This window comes from Leptosomus discolor, chromosome 12 (assembly GCF_034619465.1).
Source record: "Leptosomus discolor isolate bLepDis1 chromosome 12, bLepDis1.hap2, whole genome shotgun sequence".
Taxonomy (NCBI): domain Eukaryota; kingdom Metazoa; phylum Chordata; class Aves; order Leptosomiformes; family Leptosomidae; genus Leptosomus; species Leptosomus discolor.
Window position 1 is genome coordinate 978,990 of NC_141402.1, and position 26,433 is coordinate 1,005,422.

Genomic DNA, 26,433 nt, shown 5'->3' on the forward strand with positions numbered 1-26,433 from the left:
AGGCGGCGGGGCAAGGGGGCAGCGGCTTCTCCAGCTGGAGATGGACCGAACCGCCTCGCCCGGCCCCAAAATCATCCCCTGCCCGTCCGCAGCCCGAGCCGCGCACAGGTCCTGAGGAAAGAGGGCTTGTGGGGGTGCGGCGGGGGGGGCTGCGGGTTCAAACGGTGCCCAGATCCCTCCGGGTGGCAGATCCCTCGTCTCAGCAGTCGTGCTCCTGCTTTGGCCTCAGGTGGGAAAGCTCCCAGCAGCACTCCTGCACCCCCATGGCAGGCACAGGGCAGCGTTTTGGAGTGTGTGGGTTCACCCTCTGGATTTTAGCAGTGTTAAATGAGGAAACGATGTGTTGAATTCGATGGCGGTTTTGAAACGACTGAGTTGAAAGCATGGAGAACACAAGGAGGTCGGGCACGTTCCCCTCCTTGCAGGATCCTGCTAACGTTGTCTGTTGAGACCATGAAATGGCACTGAGGTGTGTGGTAGCCACGGATGTCCCCTTGTGCCTTGGGGAGAGCTTCCCACGGAGCTTCTGGAAGGTGGCTGCTCCTTCCACAACCTCTCCCATGCCGATGACCACGACATCACTTGTGCTAGGAAGGGCCTGGGCCTTTCTGATGACCGTGGCCACGGGAGTGGCAGTGACCTTCTCCCTTCTCACCGTCCTGTGTGTGGCCGTGGTGATGGCTCTGACCTTCTTCTTTCTCGTGGCCCTCACTGTGGCAGTGACCTTCTTTCTCATGAGGGTGGCGTCCTTCTTTACTTCACGTGCTACAGAAAAGCCGAAGCAAAAAGGGAGAGTATTAGACCCGAGAGTATCCTATAACTCCCACTAATCCTCTAGCTGCTTAGAATAAGCCCTTCCTGCCTTAATGACTTAAATGCCTGAGACAGTTTAAAGAACAAAAAGCTTTTCCTAATGCCAGGGTGGGCAATTCTTTCCGACCGTAGGCTGATGCCTCTCCCAGCCCATCAGGAGAGAGTTTCTGAGGACAGGCTGCAGGCAGCACCAGTGTCCCAGCACAATGATCCCTGCTGGGCTGGGTCGCAGGGTGCTGCCTGCACCCGGGGGATCAGCCCACTTTTCTGAGCCTTAGCCACAGAAATGTTCCTTGCCTGGTAGGATCAGATACGCTGCGAGGAGCAGCTGCTGGGGAGTTTGTATTATGTGGACTAGCAGGAAAGACTGAAACCTGGTATCCGCTGAAAAGATTGGCTAGAATTAACGTGGTGACAAGGACATGGGTGCTATTTCCTTTTCTCTCTTCCCAATGCTAAATAATAATACTTGCAACAGTAATGACAATAATAAAGCCATGGGAGCTGCAAGGATGGTGGGAACAGGCTGAACTGCAAACATCCCACCACTTCTGACAGACAGCTGCATCTTACAGCGCTTAGTTTGGCTCAGCCCGACGTGTGAACTCCTTGTCTGTGAAGCAGGGCTGATCACACTTCCTCACTCCCACAGCTTGGCAAGTGTCCTCTGTGGCCTGCAAAGTGTTTGACACATGGATTAGTTTTTTTTTTTAATTGCCCTTCCCCAGGGACTGCAGCAGGGCTCACCTCCCAGCTGCCAAGCCCTGCGCGAGGCAGTCGGTGGGGCTGCTGTTACGTGGCCGGGGCTGGAGCGGTTGGGCCTTACATCATGTTGGCTTTTCTTCGCTCTCCATCAGTGTGAGAGCTGGCTCTTTGCCATGGCAACCCACATCCCAGACCTGCCAGTATCAGACGGGTCCTGTTGGTCCCCCGTGTCCCTCTGAAGTGCAGGAAGGTGGAGGAGGGTGAGTGAAAGGGACAGCGAGAGAGATGATCAAAAAACATAGAAGCAAAGAGAAAAACAGTAAAAAAGCGATGTGTAGGGTCAGGAATATTAAAAAAAAAGCTGTCAGACAGTGATGGATAGATATGGAAAAGAGAAAAGAGCTGGTGAGCAGAGAAAGGGGGAGGGGGAAAGGGGAGGAGAAATATATGAAGAGGTAAATGGGACAAAGATGCCCTGGGGGTGATGTGAGAGGTGGCTGGGGGGTGAGGCAGGTTTATGAAGCTGCTATGCAGCGAAAAACCCTCTGAGTCAGCAATTTTCTGCTGCTGACCCTGAGAAACTTAGGGGATCCATCAACTACTCCTCATTTTGTGGAAAGTATCCAAGAGCAGAGAGCCTACTGGCTGGGGGCTCGAGCTCCCCAAGCAGGCCTCGAAACCTCCGCTGGTGCAAGGTTCAGGTATTCACACACGGGAGGAGGTCAGAAAGTGCTGCTCCCGGGAGAGCCAGGGCGTCCGCCTCCTCTGTGCCGCTCCCAGGAGAGCCAGGGCAAACATCTCCTCTCCACCTCATACCTGTTGTCTCCACGGGAGGCAGGGTGAGGTAGGAAGACAGAGGAGTGGACTGCGTAACAGAGCCCCGGGAGGAGAGTTGGGTATTTTTGACACTAATTGGGGTTTGTGGCAATTGAAGACAGATTTCTTACCTCTCCTGCTTGACCTGTGAAAGGGATAAGAGAAAAAATCTTTGCGTTTGATCTTTGATACATTTTTTACTTGAAGCAGCTCTTTTCTTCATTTTGTGTAGCTTGTCACTTCTCCTAGCCCTTCTGCTCACCATCCACTTGCATTTCTCTCACAAACAAAAAGGAAAACATTGTCCCTGCAGCTCTCCTCTGTCTCGAGAGAAGCCTGAGTCAGAAGCAAACACTGCACTTCGCTTGCTGTGTGGGCAAAGCGCCCCCAGTTTGGAGGTTCCTCCCTCTCCCACCAAGGCCAGTAACAAGGCTCCCTGTATCTTTAGGAGTACAAGCCGGGCATGTCCTTAGAGAAGTCTGAGAAGGCAGAATAAGGCTTTAACTCGATGGGCTGGCAGACGTGACCGAGAGCACTTCCCAATGGATTTGCTTTGCGCTGCAGTCCCCGCTCAGCATGGCTCATTTCACGGTGCCCTATCTTAGCACGGGTACTTTCAGCACAATTCGTTTTCCTTCACCGTAAATCAACGTTTCCCCAAGCAGAATTTCGCTCGGTTCACGATGTCCTGACTCCCATTCGCAGAGCTCAGCGGCTCACACACCAGTCATGGCTGGCTCGGCGAGGCCCACGCGGCACCCCGGCAGGGCAGGGTGCTGGAGCGTGGCGGTCCTGGCCTCGCACGGGCTCTTGGCTGACTGCTGACACTTGCCGTTGGCTATTTTGGCTCGGATCGCTTTGCTTCATCTCCGCTGATGCTGTCACAAGACAATCCCCCCCCGTGCTCAGCCCTTTCTGCCTTTGCTCCTGTTCCTCTTTGGATCGTCAGGAACAGGCAGCGACACGTCCATGTGGATCAGGAGATGTCAGCTCCTGATAGCCCACTTTTGCTACTCACACAGTGCTGGCATCGCCCTCTGGGATAATTAACACTGACATCGTGGGTCCCTGAGCCCCCAGAATCCCTCTTGCTACACTGCAGATATGTTCATTTAATATAAGGCCTTGACCTACAACCTTCTGCTGAGTCCTGGGCATTAGTTTTGGCATCTGTTTCTCTCTCTTGCTGCCCCAGGAGATGTTTTGGGGTTTGGCCCCTTTGGAAGCACGGGCCAGGCTATTTTGTGGTTCTGAGCCGTACAGCTACTTGTTAAAGGGGCCACACTGGCTGGCATCCCTGGGACGGCACAGTAAGCAAGGAGGATACCTGCCTCTGGAGCTACCTGTGCTCTTCTTCCCATGGCTGCCAGTCATTTTTAGCCCCTTTCTGACATTTGGCTCCCTCAGAGTAGGACAGAAACTAAAATACAGTGTCAGCAGCAGCCTGCAAAAGAAAGCCAAGTCTTGGGCAAAACCCGAGAGCAATCAGTAACAGCCAAAGGACCCATTGCCTGAAACCGTAATGGGTTGTTCGATACAGGAGGTGACCAATGAAGAAAAATAAGAATAAAGCAAAGGGAATAAAACCCAAAGCTGCTTTAGTTGCAGGTGAAGACGCCTCTTGCTCAGCCCAGACATGCGCACGTGGCTGACGGCAAACTCTGTGCCAAGGCAGGTCCTGTAGGCAAAGAGGCTCCTGTGCACAAAATCATCGCTGCGCCGTGCACAAGCACGTGGCTGGACTTCAGAACCAGAGAGCGCCGTGATGGTCATCTCGGTCCTCTACGACCCAAACCATCGTATTTCCATCAGTCACTATGTCGGTAAACCTGGGCGCTGCTGCACTGGAGGCACACACACACGTGGGTGCTGCTGAGCTCCGCGTGGAGCAGCACCCATCACCCATCAGTCGCATGAGCTGCAGGCAAAAGCTCTGCTGCTCAGCAAGTGGTGCTCTCCTGGCACCCAATCCACTTAGAGCCCTGGGGCTTTAAAATCACCATTTCGGTGGTTTGTTGGATGCCCCCAGCACCTGGGCAGGAAAATGAGATGGAAATATCACCTGCACACTGGTACTTGTTCCAGTGAGGGCAAATCCTCAGGGTTTTGCTTCCCCGATTGAAGCGATTCACAAGCAGCAGCACCAGTGTGTACACACCACATGGTTATCCCCCAGCGGGGGCAGTTCCACCAGCCGGTGCAGCCATCTTGCACAGTAACGCTCCAAAACAAGCCCCTGCCTTTCTGGCCAGACACCTGCTTTCTGCTGCTTCCCCACTCTGCTGGGGATGTCTGGCTTTGCAGCAGCCAGTGCCAGCACTGAAAGAAACAGCAAGTCCTGCAGCCCTTCAGGCAACTGGTACGAACAGACTGCTGCAAATACGGCTACGTTCGTGCCACGCCAGCCACGTCCAGGGAGGGGGCTGGCATGGAGCAGGAGCTCCTCCTAGACCTTTGCCTGGACCTCCTGCTTGGGCTTGCACCCCCCTGCAGGCAGTGCTGGGAGGGAGCGGCTGTGGTGGCCAAACTTCGGGAAGCTGGGAGTCCCTTTCTTCAAAATCTGCTTGGCTCTTGCCCCTGCACTGCAGCAGCGGAGGAGCTGCCTGTGCCCGTTGGCACATGCCGTTCAGCCAGAAGCTGATGCTGTCCCCAGTGCCTCTTGCCATTTAGAATATTGTCACGCTGTGGTGCCTCTGTGCTTGGCCAGTTTGAGACTGGTAGAGCAGATCTCAGTGCCATTCTACGGGAGGCATGTGCTGATCCCAAGATTTCATCCCCTTATGGAGAGAACCCAAGAGTGAGCAGGAAGGGTGAGCAAATGGGGCCCCCAAATGGTTTTAGGAATATAAATGGTGCCCACAAGACAATTCCTTCAAGCTGAGACCATCCTTCATCCAGAGAAATGTTTTCTTCCATGATGCCTGGCAAGCCGTGATGGCTGAGTCAGCAGGGTGGAGGCAGAGAGGTCTGGATCAATCTCTTTGGATGGGGATGCATCCCTGCTTCTCCTGCTGCAGGCATCGCTACCCTGGGTCTCAGGAAAACTGCTCTTGAAGCTGACTGCTTGCAATGGTGACACCACCATGATGTTTTGGATGGTGCAAAATCACTCATGTTATGAGTTTCGTGGAGAGCCGAGCCCTGGGAGTCACCGTGGTCAAGGCAAGGCTGGATGGAAACCCCTGCACAGCCCTGCTCTGTGGCTGCCTGCGCTGCTTCGGCTTGCAGCGGGCGGCTGGTTTCCAAGCAATGAGCAATGTCTCGCAGATCTGCAGCCAGCTACGTTTGAACCCTGGCCTGTCACTGCTCACTGGAGCAATAAAATAGCAAGGGTATTTTTGCTCCTCAAAGCCAGCGATAGCGTGCCAGACACCTCCCGTGCTGGAAGATTTCCATGGGTACAGCAGCCTCTTCTGCTTCATAAACCTCCTGTTGTCTCAGCCCTTGAAATTGCTTCCTTCGCCAGACACCAGGTCCACAGTGGGGCTGGCGCTGTGTTAGCAAGCCAAGCCCCAGTCACCTTCGCTGTACAGAGCTTATTTTACAGGTGATGGGAGCCACCCACCTTCTGCAGCTTCAGGAGGGTTTAATTTAGAGACAGAAACGTGCTTTGGTCACAGTTTGAATGCCAAGACCTGAGTCAGACCTGTTTGTCGGAACAGCCACTTACATCTAGGCTGACGCTTGCGCCAAAAACCTCGGCACTGGGTGCCTGAAGAGCGAGACTGAGACACGTGTTTGGTCTCCCTTATAGAGCTGGTCTGGTTTGCTGCTGATCTGCGGCGCCGGCAGCACGGCACGAGCGGTGCTGTTGTGCACAGGAGGACATAGGTCTCTGCAGGCACTTGCATTCATCAGACCCCGTCCTTTTCCTCCTTGCAACTCCATTTATGTGAGTCGGACGAACTGGTCCGTGTTTGTCTTTTTCTGGCGTGTAGGTGCACTGGTGCTGTGAACCTTTAGAAATGCAACTACTGAAAAAATGAGATCTTCTGCCTATTTATTCAAAGCCAGTTGTGGCCACTCTGTCCTGGGATGGAGCTGTCACCTTCCAAAATTTGCGCAAGGTTGTCTGTGCCGAAAGGAAGCACCCTCCACAACGCACGCATCAGCATAAAATATAAGATTTCGAAGGGACAGCAGAATCAGGCTGACAGAGCAATTTTAATGGCCAGTTATGATTTCTGCCCATCACACGTGCCCAGGGTGTGTGCTGGACCACAGCCCACACGCAGCGCAGGAAGGAGAGGTCCAGGCAAGGCCCTTCTCTGCTTCTCAGGGTGACGGCGAGGCTCCTGCAGTGCTGGAAACCTTGGAGTGCCTGTTAACCCAATACCATGGGCTGAGAAGGTACCAGGCATACGGCAATTATGTCTCTGGGCACCAGTACATTGCAAACTGAAGCAAATAGGAGATGTGATGAGTTTGCTGTGTGTTTGAAGGGGCAGGAGGCCCATGGAGACCCAATTCAGCATTGCCTTGGCAGGGAAAATCTCACTGTAGATATGTTGTACCATTTTCTGCGGTGCCTCGTGCTGGGAGCACAGCCACGTTTGCGCTGAAGCAGCCCATATGTTCGCACCATTTCCCAGCGTGATTGACAGTGAGCCAGTTCTCCTCAGACCGTCCTGAGATATCCCAGACTAATTAATCCTTTGCGCGTAAATATTCTTCTTAGGAGGGTTTGGGACATAAATTCCCAGCCTGGGGAAGGCCAGAGAAGACGTTGGGATACACCAACATACCTTGACTAACTGCCTGTTGCAATGCCTTCTTCAGCTTCAGAAATCACGGCTGACTTTCAGTGGAACTGAGGATCTCTGCCAACAGCCTGCACAGTGTGCTCCTGCCAGGACTCCGCCACAGACTCCTGTGAGATCAAACAGTTCAAAACCAGCCATCCCCTTGCCCAGGCTCCTGCAGTTCACAGGACCCACATTTCAGGACAGATTCTGCAAAATACGCTGTGCCCGAGTGTCCAAGAGCCCACTAAAGCCTGGCATTGAAATACCCGTGTCTGGAGTAGAGGAAAGGCCATGATAATGTGCTGAATGGGGCAAACACCCTCTTTTTAAACCCTGAGAGTAAATAAAGGGGTGGGTCCGCTTATCTGGAAGGGGTTGAGGCTTCAGGAAAGCCCTGGCGTGGTTAGTCCCACTCTGTACATCCTGTGCCCATCCCAGAAACGGGTCTGGATTCGCAGCATGGACGAGGTCTGCTGCAGCGGGAGGGGATGCTGTGTGCAATGGCGACCCGTCTCGCTAACGCAGCCGCCGATTCTCTCAGCTCCAGGCAAGAGCAGCGAGCTAGGCATAGCGCCTGTGGAGACTGCGAAGGAGAGTCTGAAGAGCCTATGGCGTTCTTGAGGTAAACCCCAGCAGATCCAAGAGACCTTAACTCTCAAAGTGGATAAATGTTCACAGCCCTCTTGGTATGAAGATGTAGGAGGAAGCAGAACATGTCCGAGACTCATCAGGCCGTCCTGATAGAGAAGGGAGCAAGCCACAAATTTTCTGCTCTATCTATTGCATCTCTGCACACCCTTTTCTCAGATTGTATCTGCTCCTGGCTCGGTGCAGGTAGACTGCTGCTGGAAAGGGAGTATTGCAGATCAGTGAGTCTCAGGCATCAAGTTTTCATTCCAGAAGGACAGGTCGTTAATAAGCGTGACAAGGAGCACGCCGGGAGCGCCGTGGGCTGGCAGTACCTTGGGTCTCTAAGCAGTACGGTGGCACCGCTTTGCCCAAAAGGAGGATTTTGATTGATGCTGAGGAACTCGCAGGTAAGAGATGAGCACATTTCTGCTGTCTGTGGGTCTGGGCACTTTGGTTTGGAAACACAAAAAGGGCCACAGCTCCAAGATTTCAGAATACTAGTTTTCTTTGAAAGTGGAGATTTTCTGGCACGGGGCTTTTCGTGTGAAAAAGGTCTCTTTTCCTGAACTGACCTTTCCCCAACAGGGAAGAAAATCTTATAAAAAGCCCTTCAACGACCTGAAGTGTTGTTAGATGGAGGTGGATACGCCCTTTGGAGACTTATGTCCCCTGCTTTGCATACGGCCCTTCTGCGTCAGCGGACGCAAGTGTTTGAGTTCAAAACGCTGCCGCAGAGCCTCCTCCGAAGGCGGCCGTGTGATGCTCCCCGGCGCCCTCGGCTCTGGCATCTCCCTCCCGACCTGGAGGTCCCTCCTCCCCTGAGCTCCCTTGCTTCGTTAGCAGCGCTGCTCGCAGGAGGTGCTGCTGCTCCCGTGGTTCTCTCTGGTAGCTTTGCAGGCTGATACGACCTGCGTTATCACCTCTCAGCAAACACAGCCGAGGCAGCAGTTACCAGGAGACTCTCAGCCTTGCTAATCTAATTTTTCGGTAGGGAAGTTTGCCTGCGAGCTCCAGGGAGTATTTAACTGTCTGCCCTCCTGCTCCAGCCCTGTGAAGAGAGGACTGTGTTGCTCTTTCTGTGGCGGCAAGGCTTATTTAAAGGGTTCCTGCTCTCCCCTTCCTCGTTTGGGTGTGTTAAGGCAGCGCTAACAGATCTAAGGACAAGAGAAGGTCGCAGCCTGTATGAGTCTGTCCATGCAGAGGAAAAGAAAATCAGAGGGTGACCAGCTAGGAAGTTTTAGCATGGGGAGAGCATTTTATTTTGCAACCTTGTTGTGTCATTCTTTGTCTTGGTGAATCTAAGCCTTGCCACAATCCTTTCAAAATAGGAATATTACAGTCTTGCCAAGGACGACTTTAAGTTCCAATGGTAAAAGCTATTTGGGGAAAGCTAGTGCCAGCAGGGGTGGCTTCCCTGAGATCAGTCTGGTGGCTCTGGCAGGCTTCTGGGCTCTTGTGAAGGTGATGATCGAAGCTGCCGTTGGGAATAGGACCAGGTGTAACGAAGGACAGAAGAACTGGTGTGAAATACAACTTTAATCCTGGCTGTTGAACGTAGCACTAACAAGGTCTGCCCTTCTGCCGGGAGAAACTCCTCCTGCCTGCGCAGGGCTGGCAGATCCCAACAAAATATTGAGACAACCCATCCTTGGGCTGAACTGCCAGCCCTGTTCCTGATTGTTGTTTTAATTGCTGATCAGAGCTGAGCTACTGTTAACTTTCCTCCTATAAGCTCCTTACCGCTGCTGGCACAAGCAGTTTCCTTAGTCCTCTGAGCCTTGAGATAACATGGGCGGCAGCTGATACCAGCCCAGACCCACTCCGTCGCGTGCCCAGGGCCACTGCAACCAGAGAATTAACCATGAACCGATCCGCCCACCTGTATTCAGCTGTGAATTTGCCCTTTCTACTTCATGGCAACAACCCTAACGCTACTCGTACCACAAATCCCAGCTTTGCAGCTGGATCCTGCAAGCTTGCAGCTGGTCTGGCTCCTGCACCGTCCCCTGCAACAGGAGGAAAACCTGAGTGAGCAGAGCTGGCCGTAAACTGCTGATCCCTGCCTGTGCCAGTCTCAGCCCCATGGGATGTGCAGGATTCAGCAAGAACCAAGCTCTTCTGTCCCAGTGGCATCAGTGCCAGGGAGTCAGCGTCGTCCAGGGATGACCCAGTTGACATTTTGGAGAGGAAACTGGACAAAATGGCCCATTTCAGGAGGATCAGAGCCATGGGGGGATGAAAGCAGTTGTTTTGCTTAAGAACAAGTAGGAGAGTGGAGGAGGGAGGTTCCTTCTCTCAAATTGTTGAAATGTTTCTACTTTTTTCAGTTAGAAACTGAGCTTTAGAAATGCTCAAAATATTTCAGCTGATGCTTCCAGAAAAAGGCATCTTTAACTGTTTGTTCCAAACCTTTTTCAACAAAAGTTTTAAATAACAACAGGTCAAAGGAAGGGTGTTATTTAATCAATTCCTTCTGAAGGTGTTGAAGGAAACACAGTATTCCAGGGAGAAAGGAAATTGAATTTTTCCTTTTTACAAACCCAGTTCTAAACCCTGTATTTTAGCCCACTCTAATCCCATGGGTTCAGGCTGCACGATGCGCCCAGCCCTGAGCAACATGCTCGGCCACACTGCAGGAACCGAGTCAGAAGGACCAACAAAATGTCCACATTCCCCATGGAGAGTCACTTCGCTCAGGAGCTCACACAGAGACCTGAAGTGGTTGCCCAGAGAAAAGTAAGAACAGGGCAAATGCATATGATGGCTCCCCAAGTGTTTTGCAGGGGATTTTCTGAGTATGATGTGATGTGACCAGTTAGGAAACCACCCAGCAGTAATTGTGTGGTCTCTTGGACCTTGGTAAATGGGATATGAATTTATCACAAGCTGAGCCTCCTCAGCTTGTGCAAGGGTTGAAATAAGGCCAACATGGCTCAAATTCTGCTCATAGCTGGGAGAAGGACCAGTGTCTCCAGCTGGGTTTTAATTCACCCTCTTGAATCATGATTTCCATCCTGCTGGAGCATGGGTTATTTGCAATTTCAGGAGTTTTCTGCCACTTGAGTGAAGTACTCAGCCAGCCAGGCATAGGGCAGCAAGTGTCTGCAAGCGCTTCACGCACCTCCACCCAAGTATTAATTATTGTTGAACTGGTCCTTTAATATTTAATTGCCACCTTGACTCCCCTTTTCATCTCCTCCCTTCTCAGGCGTCGCTGTGCCTCTTGCAGGCTGGCCCTTACACTTTTCCTGGGCTGCTTCTCCAAATCAGCTCCGCACGTGGCGAAGGTTCTCTGCGTGAGAAAAGCCCGTCTCCCTGCGAGCTGAGCCCGAACCGGACCCATGCAGCATCGCTGCGATGTGACACCGCTGCAGCCCATGAAGAGTCTTCGGCCCCGTTTAGACCCTGGAGCCAAGGTTGGTTTCTGGAGTTTGCTTTTGAGTTCTGCTGGCAAAGGGAAGTGAAACGGTTTGTCAGGTTTTAATTGAGAGGTAGTCACGGGCCTGGAGGAGAGCCGCTGAATTTGTCACTTCTTGCATCAGACTGAAAGTGGGTCATGTTGCCGCTGGCGTAGCCTCAAAGCAGCCCTGTGGCAAATAATTTTGACCTTTTGCAGTTCACAAGGGGCACACGACCTTGTCAAGAGCCAGCTGGCTCTTGGCATGCTAATTCGCAGCTTGCAAACTAAAAGTTACAGGCCATTGGGCTGCCCACGTCCTCCTAGATCTGGGCTGAAGCCATGGGCTGGAATGGGGAACCTCCCTTGGCCCCCGCTGATGACAGCTTTCACCCAGGGCGAACCAGTTGCTGTCTGCAGCTCTCCATGCTTTCCCCAAGGACAACATTTCCATAAAAGATGAAAAGAACCTGCCTGACTGGCTGTCCCGGCCACTTTCCGCAGCCTGGCACCTTTCCCAAGGCTGGGTCGTGTGTCCTACATCTGAAGGCTGGGGTAGCAAATGGGGTCAGCAAACCTGCATTTGGCCCTGCTGTGCGTGTCTGGAAGCGGGAGGAACGAAGAGGACAGGTCCGCTTGTCGTTCGCGCAGCTTCAGAGGCCCTACGCGAGGATGACATGTTTTTCAGGAGCAGAAAATCTCAGGTGAGGGGATGAGATCATGAGTTATTCAAGGTGGCATTAAACACGGGTAGGCACAGGTCTCACCCACAGGACTTGGGGCAAAAAGCCGCAGGCTGGGATGATACGCAGGGTGAGGGAAAAGAGGGCACAAACTTGTCCCCCAGCAGGAACGGGGCTGCTCTGCACATCCTGAGAGGTTTCTGTGCTGGTGCTGGTTGGTATAGCTGTGGGAAGTACCGACAGGCAGCCATGATCTTCACTGATTTTAAGCAGGACCAAGCTGCCATTATATCCTTTAACTGGCTTTGGTAGTTTTCATTTTAATTGTATATTGATACATTTAAAAATTAATGTCTCAGCAGTCCTTTGATCCCTATGAGTCTCTCCAGCTAAATCCCATTTAAGGTTCCTGGCTGGTCCCTCCTCTCAACCTGGGGAATATACGCCGACCTTTCTCCTGGCTGGAGGAAACGCCTCAAACGCCTTTTTATCCTGCAGTTGCAGCCGGCCGAAGGACCAGAGCGGGGCGGTGAGCAAGGCAGGCAAAGGAGGGGTCTGCTTGTCGCGGGGAATTTGCTCTGTGGTTGACAGGGAAGATGCCTCCACGGCCGCCGGGAGACTCCCCTTTGATACCCTGCGTGTTCCCGTCCCTCCCTCCGTCCGGCAGGCCTGCAGCGGGGTGGCTAGTTCTGCTCAAGAGCCCGGGGCAGCATGAGCTGTGAGGGCATGGCAGCATGCGGGGGCGCCTCCGAAGCTGGGCCTTGCAGCTTATCTGCAGGGCTGATACGCGATATAAAAGCAGCCTCCGAACCAGCCGGGCTTCAAGCTCCTACAGTGGGCTCTCGGGCAGCGCGCTCCCAGCTTCTCCCAGCAGTTCCCGAGTGCCATCTGTTGACTAAATAGCGGTCATGCAAAAAATGGAGAGAAGCCAAGATGAAGATGGGTGAAGTGCACTTGGGAAAAGTGGCAGCATGGGACTGAGTGGCTTTGGAGGAGTTTCACAGAGTGCAAGAGGAAAAGGAAGGAGGGTTTCAAGCCAAGGCGGTTCCTGCTGGTGGAAGGGCTGATGAAGGGGTGCCAGGAATGCTTCTCGGGGCAGTCAGGTTCGGGTTTATTGAGGAATCAGATTCTCTGTGTAAGGCAGAGAGACAGAGAAGAAACAAATAGTCTTGCTGTCAGAATGTGGGGCAACACTTTCCACAAGCTGGTGAATGCTGCCCTGGAGCAGGGAGATTGTAAACTCCTGTCAGAGATGGTGCTTTGTGCTGGAACTGAATGGGAGCGGCTTTGCAGCACACAGCTAGCGAAAGGGACTATTTCACCATCACAATCACAGAATGGACAGGTCATTGCCCTGATTTCCTTCCTTTGCCCCAGAAAAGTTCCCAGCAACCTTTGCCCTGACAGAGAGACGGGGCTCCAAGTAGGCAGCTGGAGGCTGTGCTTCAGGGAGGTCAGCCGAGGCCCTGCGTAGCGCAGCCCTGGCAGGGCAACGCAGCAAAAATCCCCTTATGGCCTCTCGATTCCTCCAGCTTTCAGGCTTTCCTGAAGGCAAGCTGCTGTCTGCTCCAGGGACTGCTCCTTCAAGGGCTGCCAGTAGTCAGCAAGAGCTCATAGGTCCTCTTGCCCTAAGCAGAAGCCACAGAGCCAGCCTGGGGGATCTACGCTGGGTACGCCTCATGGCTCCTGGGCCCAGTAGGCTTCAGAGATGGCACAAGGCAGTCCACAGCAGCTGGAGCACAATAAAGAGCCCAGAATCAGGCCATCCTGCCTATAAAAGGTCTTCTGGTGATTTTAGAAGAATAAAGGGATTAACTCCAGGGGTGGTGGACAAATTCCCGAGTCAGTGGTTAGGCTGGTTTCTCCAAACGTCCTTCCTCTTGCCCACGGATGTCATACACACTCACTGTCTGAAGTACTCTGTCACATTGCTGCATCCTGGGAAACAGCTGCCACCAGCTGCCTGAGAGAGCAGCATTGATGTGCTTCAGCCACCCGGGTGGGGGTACTCGTGTGAACAGGTTTCGCTGTGTGCTGAGGTACTGCAGGACCCCCAAAATGTCATGCCTTCAGCACGCCCTTCGCACTGGAGCAGGAGACTGGGGACCATCTTTGGCTCCTCTCCTTCCCATACCTCTGAGTATCTGTGCTCCCTGGTGCCAGGATAATGGTCCAGGAGGATTGCCCTGCAGTAGGCACAGGGAATCTTGGGACTGACACTGCACTTAAGACCAAATCAGTTTTTGACAGTTCAGAGCAAGACCTCAAGTTGACGACAGCCATGGTGTTATTGCAACCCTTTCTGGCCATGACATCAGGAATAAGCAAATATATGTGCATGTATATAACCCCATAAATCTCAGCATATTCATGAGGTTCTGATTTCTACATCCTGTGAGAGTCCCAGGAGCACAAACAGGTCCCCAAACCAGCCTGTTCTGTCCCACTGCTGAAGCTACAGATGCTGCTCCCTTGACTGGGCCCTTTTGCCCCTGGGTTTCCATGTCCGCAGCATTAACTGAGCATTCATCTTCTCATGATGAATGAGATGCAGAAGTAGATGCTTGTCATTTATGCCACTCAGACATGGTAAAGGACAGCTAAGAAATGTCAGCTCTTTGTACTGAGGGCAGTGGAGTAGCTGACACCGCCCTGGAGGGAACGGCAGCTCTCCAGAGACATTAGCAAAGGCAAAGGCATTTTGAGGCTCCTCGTGGCTGCTCATGGCACTGCTCGTTGCTGGAAGAGCTTGGCCACACCATTGACAGCAGCAGGGACATGGGATGCCATGGCTATGAGGTCTGTAGGAACTCCTTGTGAGCACTCAGCTTAAGCCTTGACAACCTGGGCGTGACGTGGTCCCCTAACTACTGGGATCCATGGGTAGCACAACGGAGCCCACTGCACATGGTGTTTACCCTGCACTGTGCAAGGGCCTGGCCTTGGTATTTGGGATAATGGTGGGGCTCGCTGTGTTCACCTGGACCCGGGTGTTAGCAGCATGCGCAGGCTCCTCGAGCCCAGGAACATGGCCCCCGCACAAACAGGGTAAAGCACCGTCGCTGGAGAAAGTGTCTGCCTGAACGCTGACTCCCTGACTCAGCCCAGCAGCATCTCCCAGGGCTGACCTTGTCCCTGCGGCCACCAGCCCAACAAAAACCAGGCCACCCCTCCACTCCCACAAGGGACTGTGCCAGCTTGGAAGCCCAAGGCGGCACCATCCTCCCAGCTCCCCTGTGTTCCCAGGGCAAGGAAAAGCCCCACATGGCCCCACACCTTGTCCATAGCATGGCACAGGCTTGTCCGTCACAAACCTCTTGACAAGCACTTGGGTTCTAGCAAAGCTCTCGTGTCCTTGTCCCAGTTTTTCGTCCACAGCAGAGTCTTCATTTCCTTCATCAAGCCTGAATCCAGAGGCACTGCCTGCGAAATGGTTTCAATTTCCTTTCATCGTCTGAGCAGCTACTAATTAATATGGGTCAGTCTTTCCCTCTAAGCGCTTTTGCTAAGCCATGCTTCCAGCTCGTTTGGTGCCTTAGCCCCGATCTCCAATAGCTCGAGTTATGCGCAGAGGAGGGGCCAGATTCAGTGTTCTTCAGAGCCTTTTGAAGGTTTCCCTTGAACCAGGCTGGGTTTCAGGTTGAACTGTTTGGATTTTGTGAGCAGTTCACCTGAAGGTCTTAGAGGGGATCGGTACCAGCAGTGGGCCTGCTCGGGTTTCTTAACGTACCAACATAGCAGGGCCCTCGTTAAGGTGGGGGTGTGCATCAGTCCTCGGACAACAAAATATCCCCCCATGGGCTTCCCTCTCCTGTTCGCCGCTTGCTTGATCTGGGTCCCTCGGGGGTTGAGGGAAAGGGCAGTTGGTTGGCAGTGAGGGCGGACACAGCACACAGCCAGGCCGTGGTGCTGAGGTGAGGGTTCGAGGGTGGCAACCCAAGACGCAGCAGATGAATGCTGCCTGCTCTCCCAAAGCCCCGCTGTTTGTGACCCTTTGGGGGTCATTTTGGCAGCTTTCAGATGGGAACTTACAGGGGCACCCTCTCCTTTGACTGTGCTTTTTGCTAGTCATGGTGCCGGCTGGTAACGCCCACCCCACCGCATCGCTTCTTCTCCCTCCCTGAAAGAACGGCACGTTTTGAAAGGAGGAAAAATCATTCCCGGAGAATACTGAAATTAAACAGAGAAAGGCAAATCCGGCACTTGTTTTCCCATGAAGGCTCATGCACAGAGTCGCACTCCCAAGACATTCAGGACCCCAGATATTTTCCCGATCCCCCGCCAGGCGTGCAACTACCCATGCATAACAAATAACACGACCCCATGAATGGCCACGAAGTGAAGTCAAGCTGTTTGCCTGATCCATTTTTCATTGTTCGCCCGGCTTTTCCCACTTTGAACGAGGGCTTGTGGCATCAGGAAGTTAAAAGGAGTCAGGAGGGGGGAAAAGGGGGAGTGTTTCTTTTAAAAAGAGAGTGAGATTGGAGAGGAGGACACAGGCACTCAAAACCCTGTCTGTGCTTGGTATATTAGGCAGCCAGTGCTCTTGGCTGGGAGCCCAGACGAGGCTTTTGTAATCAAAACATGATCTTGTATGCTGTGCAACCAGTGCTGAGAAAGGCCGTCTGATGGCTCTCCTCTTTTAGCTCTGCTCTGGAATCCGCCGGGCTTCGCCGCCGATGTCCAACATGCACCGAGCTGTGAGTGCTGCCTTTGTGGGGCCTGGGAGGGGCACGGGGCGGTGGGGTCCCTCACCCAAAAAGGCCATGAAAGGACTGGCACTCGCTTCCTTCAGGGTGGCCTTTCGGTGGTTGTCGCTTTGTTGTTTTTTTTTTCCCTCGCCTGGCTGCCAGCAGGCACGGGGAACAAACAAGCCGTACCGCATCGGGGCGGGGGGGTGCTGGGGGGGTTGGATTTTGGGTGCCGGGGTTTGCACGTCCATCACCGGGGCAGGTTGCGGTGGCTGGCTCAGGACAATGTGCGTCCTGGGAGGGTGGGAGACTGGGGTAGAGAACAAGCAGAATCCCAGGCAGTGCTGGATGTTGCCTGTCCCAGCAAGGGTTTCAGCTGCAGCTGTCAAACCAGAGGGTATTTCTTAAAAAGAGTGGATGCGTTTGCTTACGCAGAAGCGTGTTAGCTGGGGGCCCCGCTCCTCTCTCCAATTCCCGCCCCCCCACCTTCTGTCTTTCTCGCTTTTCCAACCCTGCTGCCTCCGAGGTCTCTCACTGTAGAGGCAGGCGATCGTACAAGTATGCGGGAAAACACTGCACGCAGAGACAGTCTGGAGCGAGGCGTCCCTCCAGCCCCCGATGAGCTGCGTAGCAAGTGTGTGTGCCACTTAGGAGTGGGGGTATGACAGAACGAGATGTCGTCATTTAATTGAAGCACGAAGCCGCTCGCTTTCAGTTTCTCCTTTTGTGACATTTTTATTTGCGCTAGAAAGAGGCCTCTCGTTCGGCAGCTTCGTCACTCTGCCTTGCTATCTAGGAGGCATTGGGCTCAGCTGCTTTCTGATTGAAAGCCATCGCACGTTTGTTGTGCCAAAGCCATTTATAACTCTCCCGTCGCTGTGACATACGGGCACCTTGGCTCCCCGGAAGAGCTTTCCTCTGGGGAGGGCACGGTGTAGCCACTTTTCATCCAGAGCATCAGCTTCAGCCTGGGCTGGGGCGGCGGATTCGTTCCAGAAGCGGAGGAGAGGGCACGTCCCCCTGTTATCGGCTGGCTCGGAGCAGCAGCTGACGAGCAAACGCTGACTTGGCTGAACCGTACAATGGGTGAGCCCCTGCGAGCCGGTGCGTGGGCTCGAAACGCCGCTCGGCGCTTCTGCGCGCGGCGGGGCGGCTCTGCGGCCCCGGGGTGTGCGGACGAGGGACCACCTCTCGTCCGCAGCCCCCCAGCATTCGCTGAAACAGATTGCGCCGAGAGAAATACGTTAATGGCTTCATTAATAAAGGGGAGGAGAAGTGCTGAGTACCAGCTCAACTTTCCTTCCAGTGACTTGTTTCCAGCTGGAAATGCAAAGACCCCCCCTCCCCCCCCGCGCTAGCTGTGTTGCAACGTAGACAAAATGCTGACAAATGTGCAGCCTCACGCGGAGAGGGAGAACGGCCCGACAGGTCTTTTCCATCTTTTGCCTTTGAAAAGAGAGGAGCACAAATACAATCTCTGCAGGAATTTTTAAATTCTTCCTGAGCCGGCAGCTCTGTCAGTCCTCCTTCAAAGGAATTTGAAGATGAAAGGGGTGTGTTTGAGGGCATGCACCGCTTTGATCCCACCCTCGAGCAGCCAACACCCCATCGCTCGGCAAACAGCGAACCTGCCAATTTAGTGCTCACAGAATAGCTTCTGTTCAGGTAAACACTGAATTCGGCTTTAATCAGCCTTGCAAAATGGCCATGAAAGTGTATCCACCCACATAGACAATCTCCTCACCTGTCGCGTACCCAGTTGATTGATGGCAATGGAAAAGTGTGTTTCGTTCTCCCGCAGACCTTGACAAAATCCCATTGTCCAGCAGGAGAATGTGTGCAGGCGGCTTAAATGTCCCTGTTGTTCCACCTGAGCACAAATGCGTGCCTGTGTCCTGGCAGAGCGGCCCCCGGCAAGGGCTGTTAAATCAGCTCTGATAAAATGCCCCTCGCTGGGGTACGAGTGAAGATGCGCTTGAGCAGGGTCTGAGGTCTGCTTTAGCAAACCGGTTCTCCCGCCTTTCCCCGCTCTGGTTCCTGACATTCAGCCCACCTCCTCTTTGGCGGTATCACATTTTCAACCCTTAGTCCCTTTTCTCCAAAGAACATTACGTACACGGGCTTCTCCCCGCCATCCGTGGCCCTGTTCTTTGCAGATCAAGCACAGATTTGCTTGATTAAAGCTGAAATGGGGTTAGCTTTGGGGTTTTTTCATGTAAAGCCCTGGAAAGGAAGGCCTAGCATTGCAGGGACGTGCGGTGATTCAGCAGCTGGATCCCTTCCTTTGAAGGTGAGCGCTGGCCATGCACACAGAGGATGATTTGCAGCCTTGGTTCCCGGGAGGCCTGAGACACTTTTGGAAGAGCAGTGGTGCTAACCACTGGCTGAATTCCCACACACCACCTAGAATTATTTTCTGAAGGGCCAGCTGATGAAACGTGCCCACATTCTTCCTTGGTCTCCATCTCCCAGGTAGCTGAAAGCCTTCCCATATTAAGGAGATAATTCCTGTAGCTCACCTAAAATCTCGTGCTTTCAAATGGGCGGGATATTTCACCATCTTGCTGAAATGCTATATCACGCGTGAAAAAGCAAGAGTCAGGTTCCCAGCGCCTTAATTCTGCCTCGTTCCATGCTTTGACCCGCTGTAAACACATGCATCTTCAGGAGGCTGGAGCCCCTGTACGTCACTGGATGGAATTCACACGTGTAGCTGGGAACATGGAGCAGAGTCAAAGGCTTTCCCTCCCCTGGGCTACAGCATCTGTGGTTTTACTCTTTGCCTTCAAGCCTTGAGTTTCTCGCTGCAGGTTTGCTCAGTGTAAGAAGGGCTCCATCCCCTCCTCCGGACCTCCGCTGCTCCAGCGTTTCCTCTGGTGACCTAATTAGGACCAGGCAAAAAGCAACTGAGGTCTCCAGAAGAAACCCTCCCCTCCCAGGAGAGGGGCCTTGCAAGCCCGCTGGCTACCGCTCGAGGCAGGACCCTGGGGAGCCGGGCTGCCTGACTCACCGCTGGCACGAAGGCACCCAGAGCACGGCGCGTGTCAGACCCAGATCCCGTGTCCCCAGCTGCCATGGCTGGCCCCTGACGTACCCTTGCCTGAAGGAGGTCACACCTGCTATGTCATGATTAATGAAGGAAAAACCCCTCTTGCCTGTGCAGAAGCTCTTCCCAGCCTTGAACGCTACAGAGCCTGCAGCAGAGGATGCTGCTGGGGCTTTTGCCCTTGGGCTGGGCACAGGCAGAAGCAGCGAGGGCAGCAGAAATACTCGTTGGTGGAATTCACCCCTGGGAATACGGGGACACTGATGGTTGTCTTGAGGGTCTTGGTGGTTTTATGAGGAATTTGATGGGAAGCCAACAGGGATCGGCATAAAACATGCCTTGATCATGCCTTGCGAACAAAACCACTTTACTGTTCCAGGGAATTTTAAACAATTTTATTTGCCAATTAACAATCTATTAACAACTGATTCTGATTTTAAAGAAAAACCAAACCAAACCCACCCTTAGGAGAAACACCCCTGCTCCCTCCCAGCACTGCTCACCCTCGGTTTTTTGTTCTCCGTCCCCCTCAGCACGGGGCACTCTGTCCCTTCAGCAAGGGGAGGCTGGCTCCAGCGATGGCATCTGCGCCTGGTGGCTCCCCCGCCAGCAGCAGCCCCTCCAGTGTCCCCAGCATCCCCAGAGAGAGGCGGGTCTCTCTCCTCCTCCTCCCAGCAGGGCCTTTTTCTTCTTGACCTCCTCCCGCTCTGGCCTGGGTCCCCCATTCCTCTTAAATGCGCCTCCACAGAGGCGCCATTGCCTCCCCTGAGGGGCGGAGGCCCCTCCCTCCTTGCGTGGCTCGGGGGCCCCATGGGCTCCCCTGATTGGCTCAGAGGCCGCATGGACTCCCCTGATTGGCTGAGTTTTGGCGGGAGGCCTGTGGAGGAGCTGGCTGGAACCGGCTGCAACCAGCTGGGGGCAGTCCGTGGCCTGCTCCCTCACAGGGCACCCCACCGCCTACCCCACCACTACCGAAACCTCACCAGTTATGCCCAGTATGCCCAGTATGCCCACTATACCTGTGCAACTGAGGTGGTTTTGGGACCAGGCTTGTAGCAGCCGTCAGGTTAGCACCGGGCTGGGCTGGGAAGGTTTCCGAGGCGGGGGTTGGAGGTGGGGCACAGCTCTCCGCTGGGCAGGTTCCCCTCCCTGCCCCCAGGGTATGGCCGCGGGGCTGAGGTGCCCTGGAGCGAGGTCTGATACCGGCCCCAGAGGCCTCCACAGGTCCAGGGTGGGGATGGGGCCAGGATGGTCGCGTGCAGGGCCAGAGCCGCAGGGAGGCCATGCTGGCCCCAGAGGACGTTGGCCCACGTGAACCTCTTTGCCAGCTCTTGGGGACCATCAATACCCCTGTCCGCCACGCGCTGGCTGTTTCGGCTTCATGGGGACACCCTGAGAGTCACCCGCAGGAGCAACATCTGGTTGCAGTGAGATGGGTGGCATTTTCATTCCATTCGCTTCTCAATTCCTCCAAACTTCCCCGACACCGTGAGCAATGTGCATCGTGCACGGCAGCTGGATTTGCTGCAGCGCTCCTGCGGCAGATTTACTGCACAGGGTCAGGCGGCAAAGGCGTCGGGCTGGGGGGAGCCTGTTGGTGGTCAGAGGTGCGATGTCAGCAAAATGGGTATCCAGGTGTGCGGTGCCTGCTCAGAGATTTGGGGTTCCTTTCCTCCCCTCCTCAATCACACTTCGTCTCACCCAGCTCTCCATGTGAGCGAAGGAGAGGGAATATGCGATCTCTGGAGTATGCGGATGCCATGCTGATAAGGAGAGCGCAAAAATGCTGTTTAAAAATAAACCTGCAGTGCCTTGGAGATCTCAGCCTTGCCACCTTGCTCTTCATGCAAACACCAGGCAGAGTCTAGACAGTATGGATCAGCTTGCTGCGGTGGGTTGGTACCCATCAGCGTTAACTTTCGCTAGACGCGGCTGTCATAGAGTTTAAAAAATCCCACTTGTCCCTCGTGGTAACCAAGTCCTCTCTGAATGTAAATGGGGGGGGGAACTGATGTGCCTGAGAACACCTGAACCAACAGTAGGGAGAGGCGTCCTTTACTGCATGCAGCTAAGCAGTGTGTTAACTCTGGAGCCTACTGACAGCCATCAAAGTGGGACACCAGCTTTTTGCTTTACCTGCATCACTGCTGAACAAAAATTGTGTGAAAATAAAAGCTCAGTTCTGTCAGGAAAAAGACAATTTACAATGTAGAGTATTCTTTTTAATGGAGGAGAAACGGTGGGGAAAGACTCTTCTACTTCCCACCCTGTCCAAACAGAAGGAGCAGGTTTTGTCCTGTTGGTGTGATGACTAAGAGCTTTGCTCCTTCTGTTTTCAGGATGCTGCTGTGGATGATGCAGTGTTAAGGAAGAAAGAGCAGAAAGATGTTGAACTCGACAAGAAAATCTTGGCTTTGCGGAAAAAGAATGAGGCGCTCATACGAAGATACCAGGTAAGTCTGCGGGTTCTTACCTTCCCCATCTCCGCTTTGGAGTTGTCAGCTCGCAGTGTCATGAAAATGGTCAGCAGCTCAGAGTGACTTGGTTATGTAGGTACCATTTTCACATGGGAGAGCATTGGGAGCAGGTGGGCAGAGCGGTGGCTTTAGCTACAGCTCCTGAGCTGCCCTGGATAGCAGGCTCGCTGCTGCTTGCCTCGCTGCTGCAGCATCTCCTCTCCCCCTACCAGCTTCCTCTCTCTGCATCACACCTTTCCCACCCCTTCACCTCATATTCCCCTGACTTTTTCCCCCATCTGTCCTTCCCAGTGCCTCATGTCCTTTTGTCCTCTTGGATCATAGGAAGTTGCACACTCAAGACATTTGATAGGTTTTTCTTCCCTACCAGGGCAGTGGTGAGGGTTGAAGCTCTTCCTTGGCTGGTCCTAGGTGGAGCACAGAGGTGTCCAAAACAGATTCTGGGAAAAAAAAAAAAAAAAGGAAGATGAAGGCAAAGCAAGGCTTTAGAAGCCTGCTGGTTACTGCAGCCTTACCCTCTGAATTAGAAGTACTCCAGCTACACCCCATGGTTTTTTGGTCCTGCCTTGGCCAAGAGAGTCTACCCAGCGGCCTGCAGGAGATATCCAGCCTGGCTCATAAGAGCTGGTTTGGGTAACACTGTGGTAACCTGGAGCTCTCTCTGTGGATTTGTTATGCAGACAGTACAGAGTAGGACAGCATGAGGGTACTCCTGGCAGAAGGGTCCTCCTTGGTCCATCCTTGTCTGGGATGTTCTCCTGCCAAGGCCACTTGGCTTTAGGGGCTCTTGAATGTTTGCTGGCTGGCTGGGCAGTCTCGGGTTTGACAAAGAGCCGTGCTGAAAACCTGAAAACCCAGAGCATGGTTTGTGTCTTGGATCCAGAGGTGAGAGACTGAGTGGTGCTCTAGGCTGGGCCTTGCTTAGGAGACATTTCCTTTGATACCATAGGAGCCATTTTGGACCTTTTCTGGTGGCAACAAAGAATGGTACATAGCGGAAAGATTGAATGCCACAAGCAGCTGGGGGAGAGGAACTCTCACTCCCGTGTGAAATGCTACTCACCTGCCACCACCACTTCACTGCAGGAAGATGCTGCCTAGTAGACAGCCAGATCTCAGCCACCTTCCCTTGGCCACGAATGAAGCCCTCATCCCAGACTGGCACAGGGACCATGGCTCCTGTGCACAGCCCTCCCTTTCTGCAGGCCTGCTGTGTCTTCCAGCCTCTCCACAGGTCCTATACCCAATCTTTGCCAAACCTCAGACTGATCATCTTCCCCTCCTGTTGGGAAGGGACCCCTGTACTCTGCGCTTGCTTCCCATTGCGTGTACTGAGACCACAGCGGGTGCCCTGAGTCACCAACATTTACTAAGATGCCTGTGGCACAGGGACAGGTAATGCAGGTCACAGCTGCCTGTGACCCCTTCCAAGGGCACACAAACGGGACACAAGTTGGTCCACTCCCTCTTAGAGGCAGAGGTAGGTCCATTTAGGAGAAATCGTAAACAGGAAGATGGTCAACGTCTGTAGACATCCAGGTACAGGCTGATGATAAGGATATGTATGCGTTTCAGGAAATAGAAGAGGACAAAAAGCGAGCTGAGCAGGAGGGAATGGCTGTTACCTCCAGGAGGCCCAAGCAGGATGGACTCACTATTACCATCACCAAAGCTCACAACGTAAGTGCTGCCTCTCCTTCACCACAGGCCAGCTCTCGCTTCAGCCCTACCTCAGCGAAGTGGCATTTCTGAAAGAGATGGCCTCCACAGCAACGTAGGACGGAGCTCCTAAGCCCTTGCAAAAGGATGTGAAAACTGCAGAGATGTGTGCTAGAGCGGTTTCAGCTGATGCACATAAATTCCCAGCCGTGCCCAGGCGCCTATACCCAAGCACGCAGAATTAAGAGGCAAATGAATGAATGTGTGAACAGGCAACTTGGCCCTGGATGGGTCCCAGGTGTCAACACCGCTGCAAATACGTAGGCAGACAGTGTCAGGTGTCCGGGTGTCACTGGAGGCATCAGGGATGCCTTTGAGAATGCCTGTGGGCTGGGCAGCGTCGTGGTCTCCTTAGGCTTCGTGAGCGAGCAGAGCAAGTAGCCGTGGGGCTTCCAACAACTGGGGCAAAGGCTGCAAGGGCCAGACTTCCTTCCTAACCAGACCGAAACTGTGTCCGACCAGCCCTGTCCACCCCTCCTGGCAGTGTGGGGCTTGGGAAACCACCTGGCCAGTCCTGCTTTAACCCCTGGGTGAAGTCCTCTGCCAGAGCTCACGTGCAGCTCGCTGAGCCAGCCCACCCTCCGTCCGTGCAGTCAGCGCTCCTGGGTTGTTTGATCCAGGCTACTGCATCGCTCACTTCCCAACCACACCCCGGCCCTTGCTTTTCTCCGGAGGTGCGCTGTTGCACACGTTTTTCTCTCATACAGGACCTGAAAGATGCAATTACCCAGACTGAACACTATGGACAAGATAGCCCAGCCCTCTCGATGGTGAGCACCGCCCTCAGGAGCCATCCACTTGGCCTCCAAGGCCATCCCCATCAGGACTTAGGCTTTCCCAATCTAACTGAGAGTGCTGCAGAAAGAGATGAGGATGACATTTGTGTCCTATAACTGGCATTTTAGTCTGAAATGTCAGATTTGTAAGTGAAAAGGATTTCCCAGACCCGCTGTAATTGTGGGTTTTGCTGCTGAGCAGACAACGAGCCCCTTGTTCCTTAGGAATGTCGCGGCACCATGCCGGACACAGAAAGCTTCCTCGGGGCACGGCCTGCCTGTTCTGCAGCTGGCCTCCCTGCTCACGTGCAGGTGTGTTTGGGGAAGGGAGTCGCAGTGGTGAGCCGAGGGGCCTGGGTTTGCTAACGGAAGGGATTTGTTTTCCAGGACAAAAGGGTGGTGAGCGAGAAATGGGGGAGCCCCTGTCCTACAAGCCCTGGGTTCGGCCTTGGCAGTGAGGAAGAGGAGGAGGAGGAGGAAGCAGATCATATGTTCACATTCAGGATGGGGAAGAGGATGCAGCTGGCTGTTACCATGGACAACAAGGCCAAGGTGAGCGGGGGAGAGGATTCTCTTTACACTGCAACCTCTTGATTTACAAAGGGGCTTCTGCTCTGCCTCTCGCTTGAGCTTTCTGCTCTGCATGTCCCCCGGTGTCTCAGCTCTGAAGGGCACAGTTCCCTTCCCGCTCCTTTTCTCTCATTTCTCAGTCCTTCAGCACAGCCTCAGTCTTCATCTCGAGCTGCCACGCACTTTCCTCCCGGTGTCTGATTCGCAGGAATCGGCCCCCAGGCCTTGCTAAACCTCCCAGCGGCTCCAGCCAGCCGTGTGTAGCCACTACCCTTTCTGGGAGACCAGTCACCTCATTGCCTTCCTGGGCCACTGGTGGGTTTGTTAAACTGTGTTGCTGTGCCTGGAAAGGGGATGGAAGTAAGTGGGAGCTCGGACAGGTTTAGCTGCATTACTCCCCAGCTATTCCCAGGGAGCCAGTGATGGTCGGTGGTAAAACCAGCATCATTTCTCCCTGTTACTGTGTCCAGAAAGTCCTAAATGCAGAAGAAAAATGTGACACGAGTATCCATGGCAGCTGCCAGTGTGATGGGCAGAAAGAGTGACCCAGTATTTGCAGACTTAATTAAAAATTGTGCGAAAAGGCAAAAGTAATTGAAAATGCTACTTCATTTTTTAAATCCCAAAACGTCCCCTCCTGAGCACTACTCCGTCCCTCGTGGAGCCTGCGCATCAGATGCGATGGTCCTAATGGCAGCTTCGGCATGTCGGGACTTATTTGCCAAGAAGGGTTTAATGAGACTTTGGCAGTTAGTATTGGCAGCACGTCCAAGGAAGTACGTGCCTGTATGAGCTTCACACTCTTATTTTCTTCACTTGGAGTGTATCTCAGGGGACCGATCTTGTTCGCACCGGAGTTAGGGAGTTCTGAGATAAATAGGAACAAGGACCAGAAGTGCCACCTTCTCTGGAAAAATGTAGTATCCGTGTGCACAGATGCACCTGTACAGGGAAACTCTCGAGTTAGTGAGTCTCTGGAGGAAGATTATTGCTGCAAGTGATATTTCTTGCTGTTGGATATGTTCCAAAAGAATACAAGAGGCACTTTTACCTGTTCATTGATGACACCAGTGAGACAAGAGGAGACACCACACCCGGCTGAGCGCAGCCCCTTTGTGCTGACCAGGCCGATGTGAAGGAGACAGAAAGCCTCAGCTGCCCCTGTGCCTTGCTGAGACATTGGGGCGGACGAGCTCAGCCCCTGTCTCTGTCACAGTGGCGCTGGGAAAAGGAAACAGTGGCAGCAAATGGCGCTCTCGTGGGTCCCCTTTTAGGCACAGCGTCACGCTTGGCCCACAAAATGAGAGTGGGCTTTTTTGAAGTTTGGTCCAAGCCAAAGACATTCCTCAGGGTATTGAAGTGAAA

At 53.6% G+C, this 26,433-nt stretch overlaps 1 protein-coding gene across 3 annotated transcripts in view; it reads left to right on the top strand.

The window, feature by feature from the left end:
• The first annotated feature begins 16,468 nt into the window (after positions 1–16,468).
• CCDC9B (coiled-coil domain containing 9B) overlaps positions 16,469–26,433 on the top strand; it is a 36,983-nt gene continuing 27,018 nt past the window's right edge. For 2 of the 3 annotated variants that reach the window (XM_086472335.1, XM_086472336.1), the window contains exons 1-5: positions 16,469–16,489; positions 21,866–21,979; positions 23,579–23,683; positions 24,430–24,492; positions 24,886–25,050. In XM_086472335.1, coding sequence (XP_086328461.1) covers positions 16,469–16,489; positions 21,866–21,979; positions 23,579–23,683; positions 24,430–24,492; positions 24,886–25,050 — 468 coding nt within the window. The remainder of the gene's footprint in view (positions 16,490–21,865; positions 21,980–23,578; positions 23,684–24,429; positions 24,493–24,885; positions 25,051–26,433) is intronic. The other variant, XM_086472337.1, reaches the window with a different exon arrangement.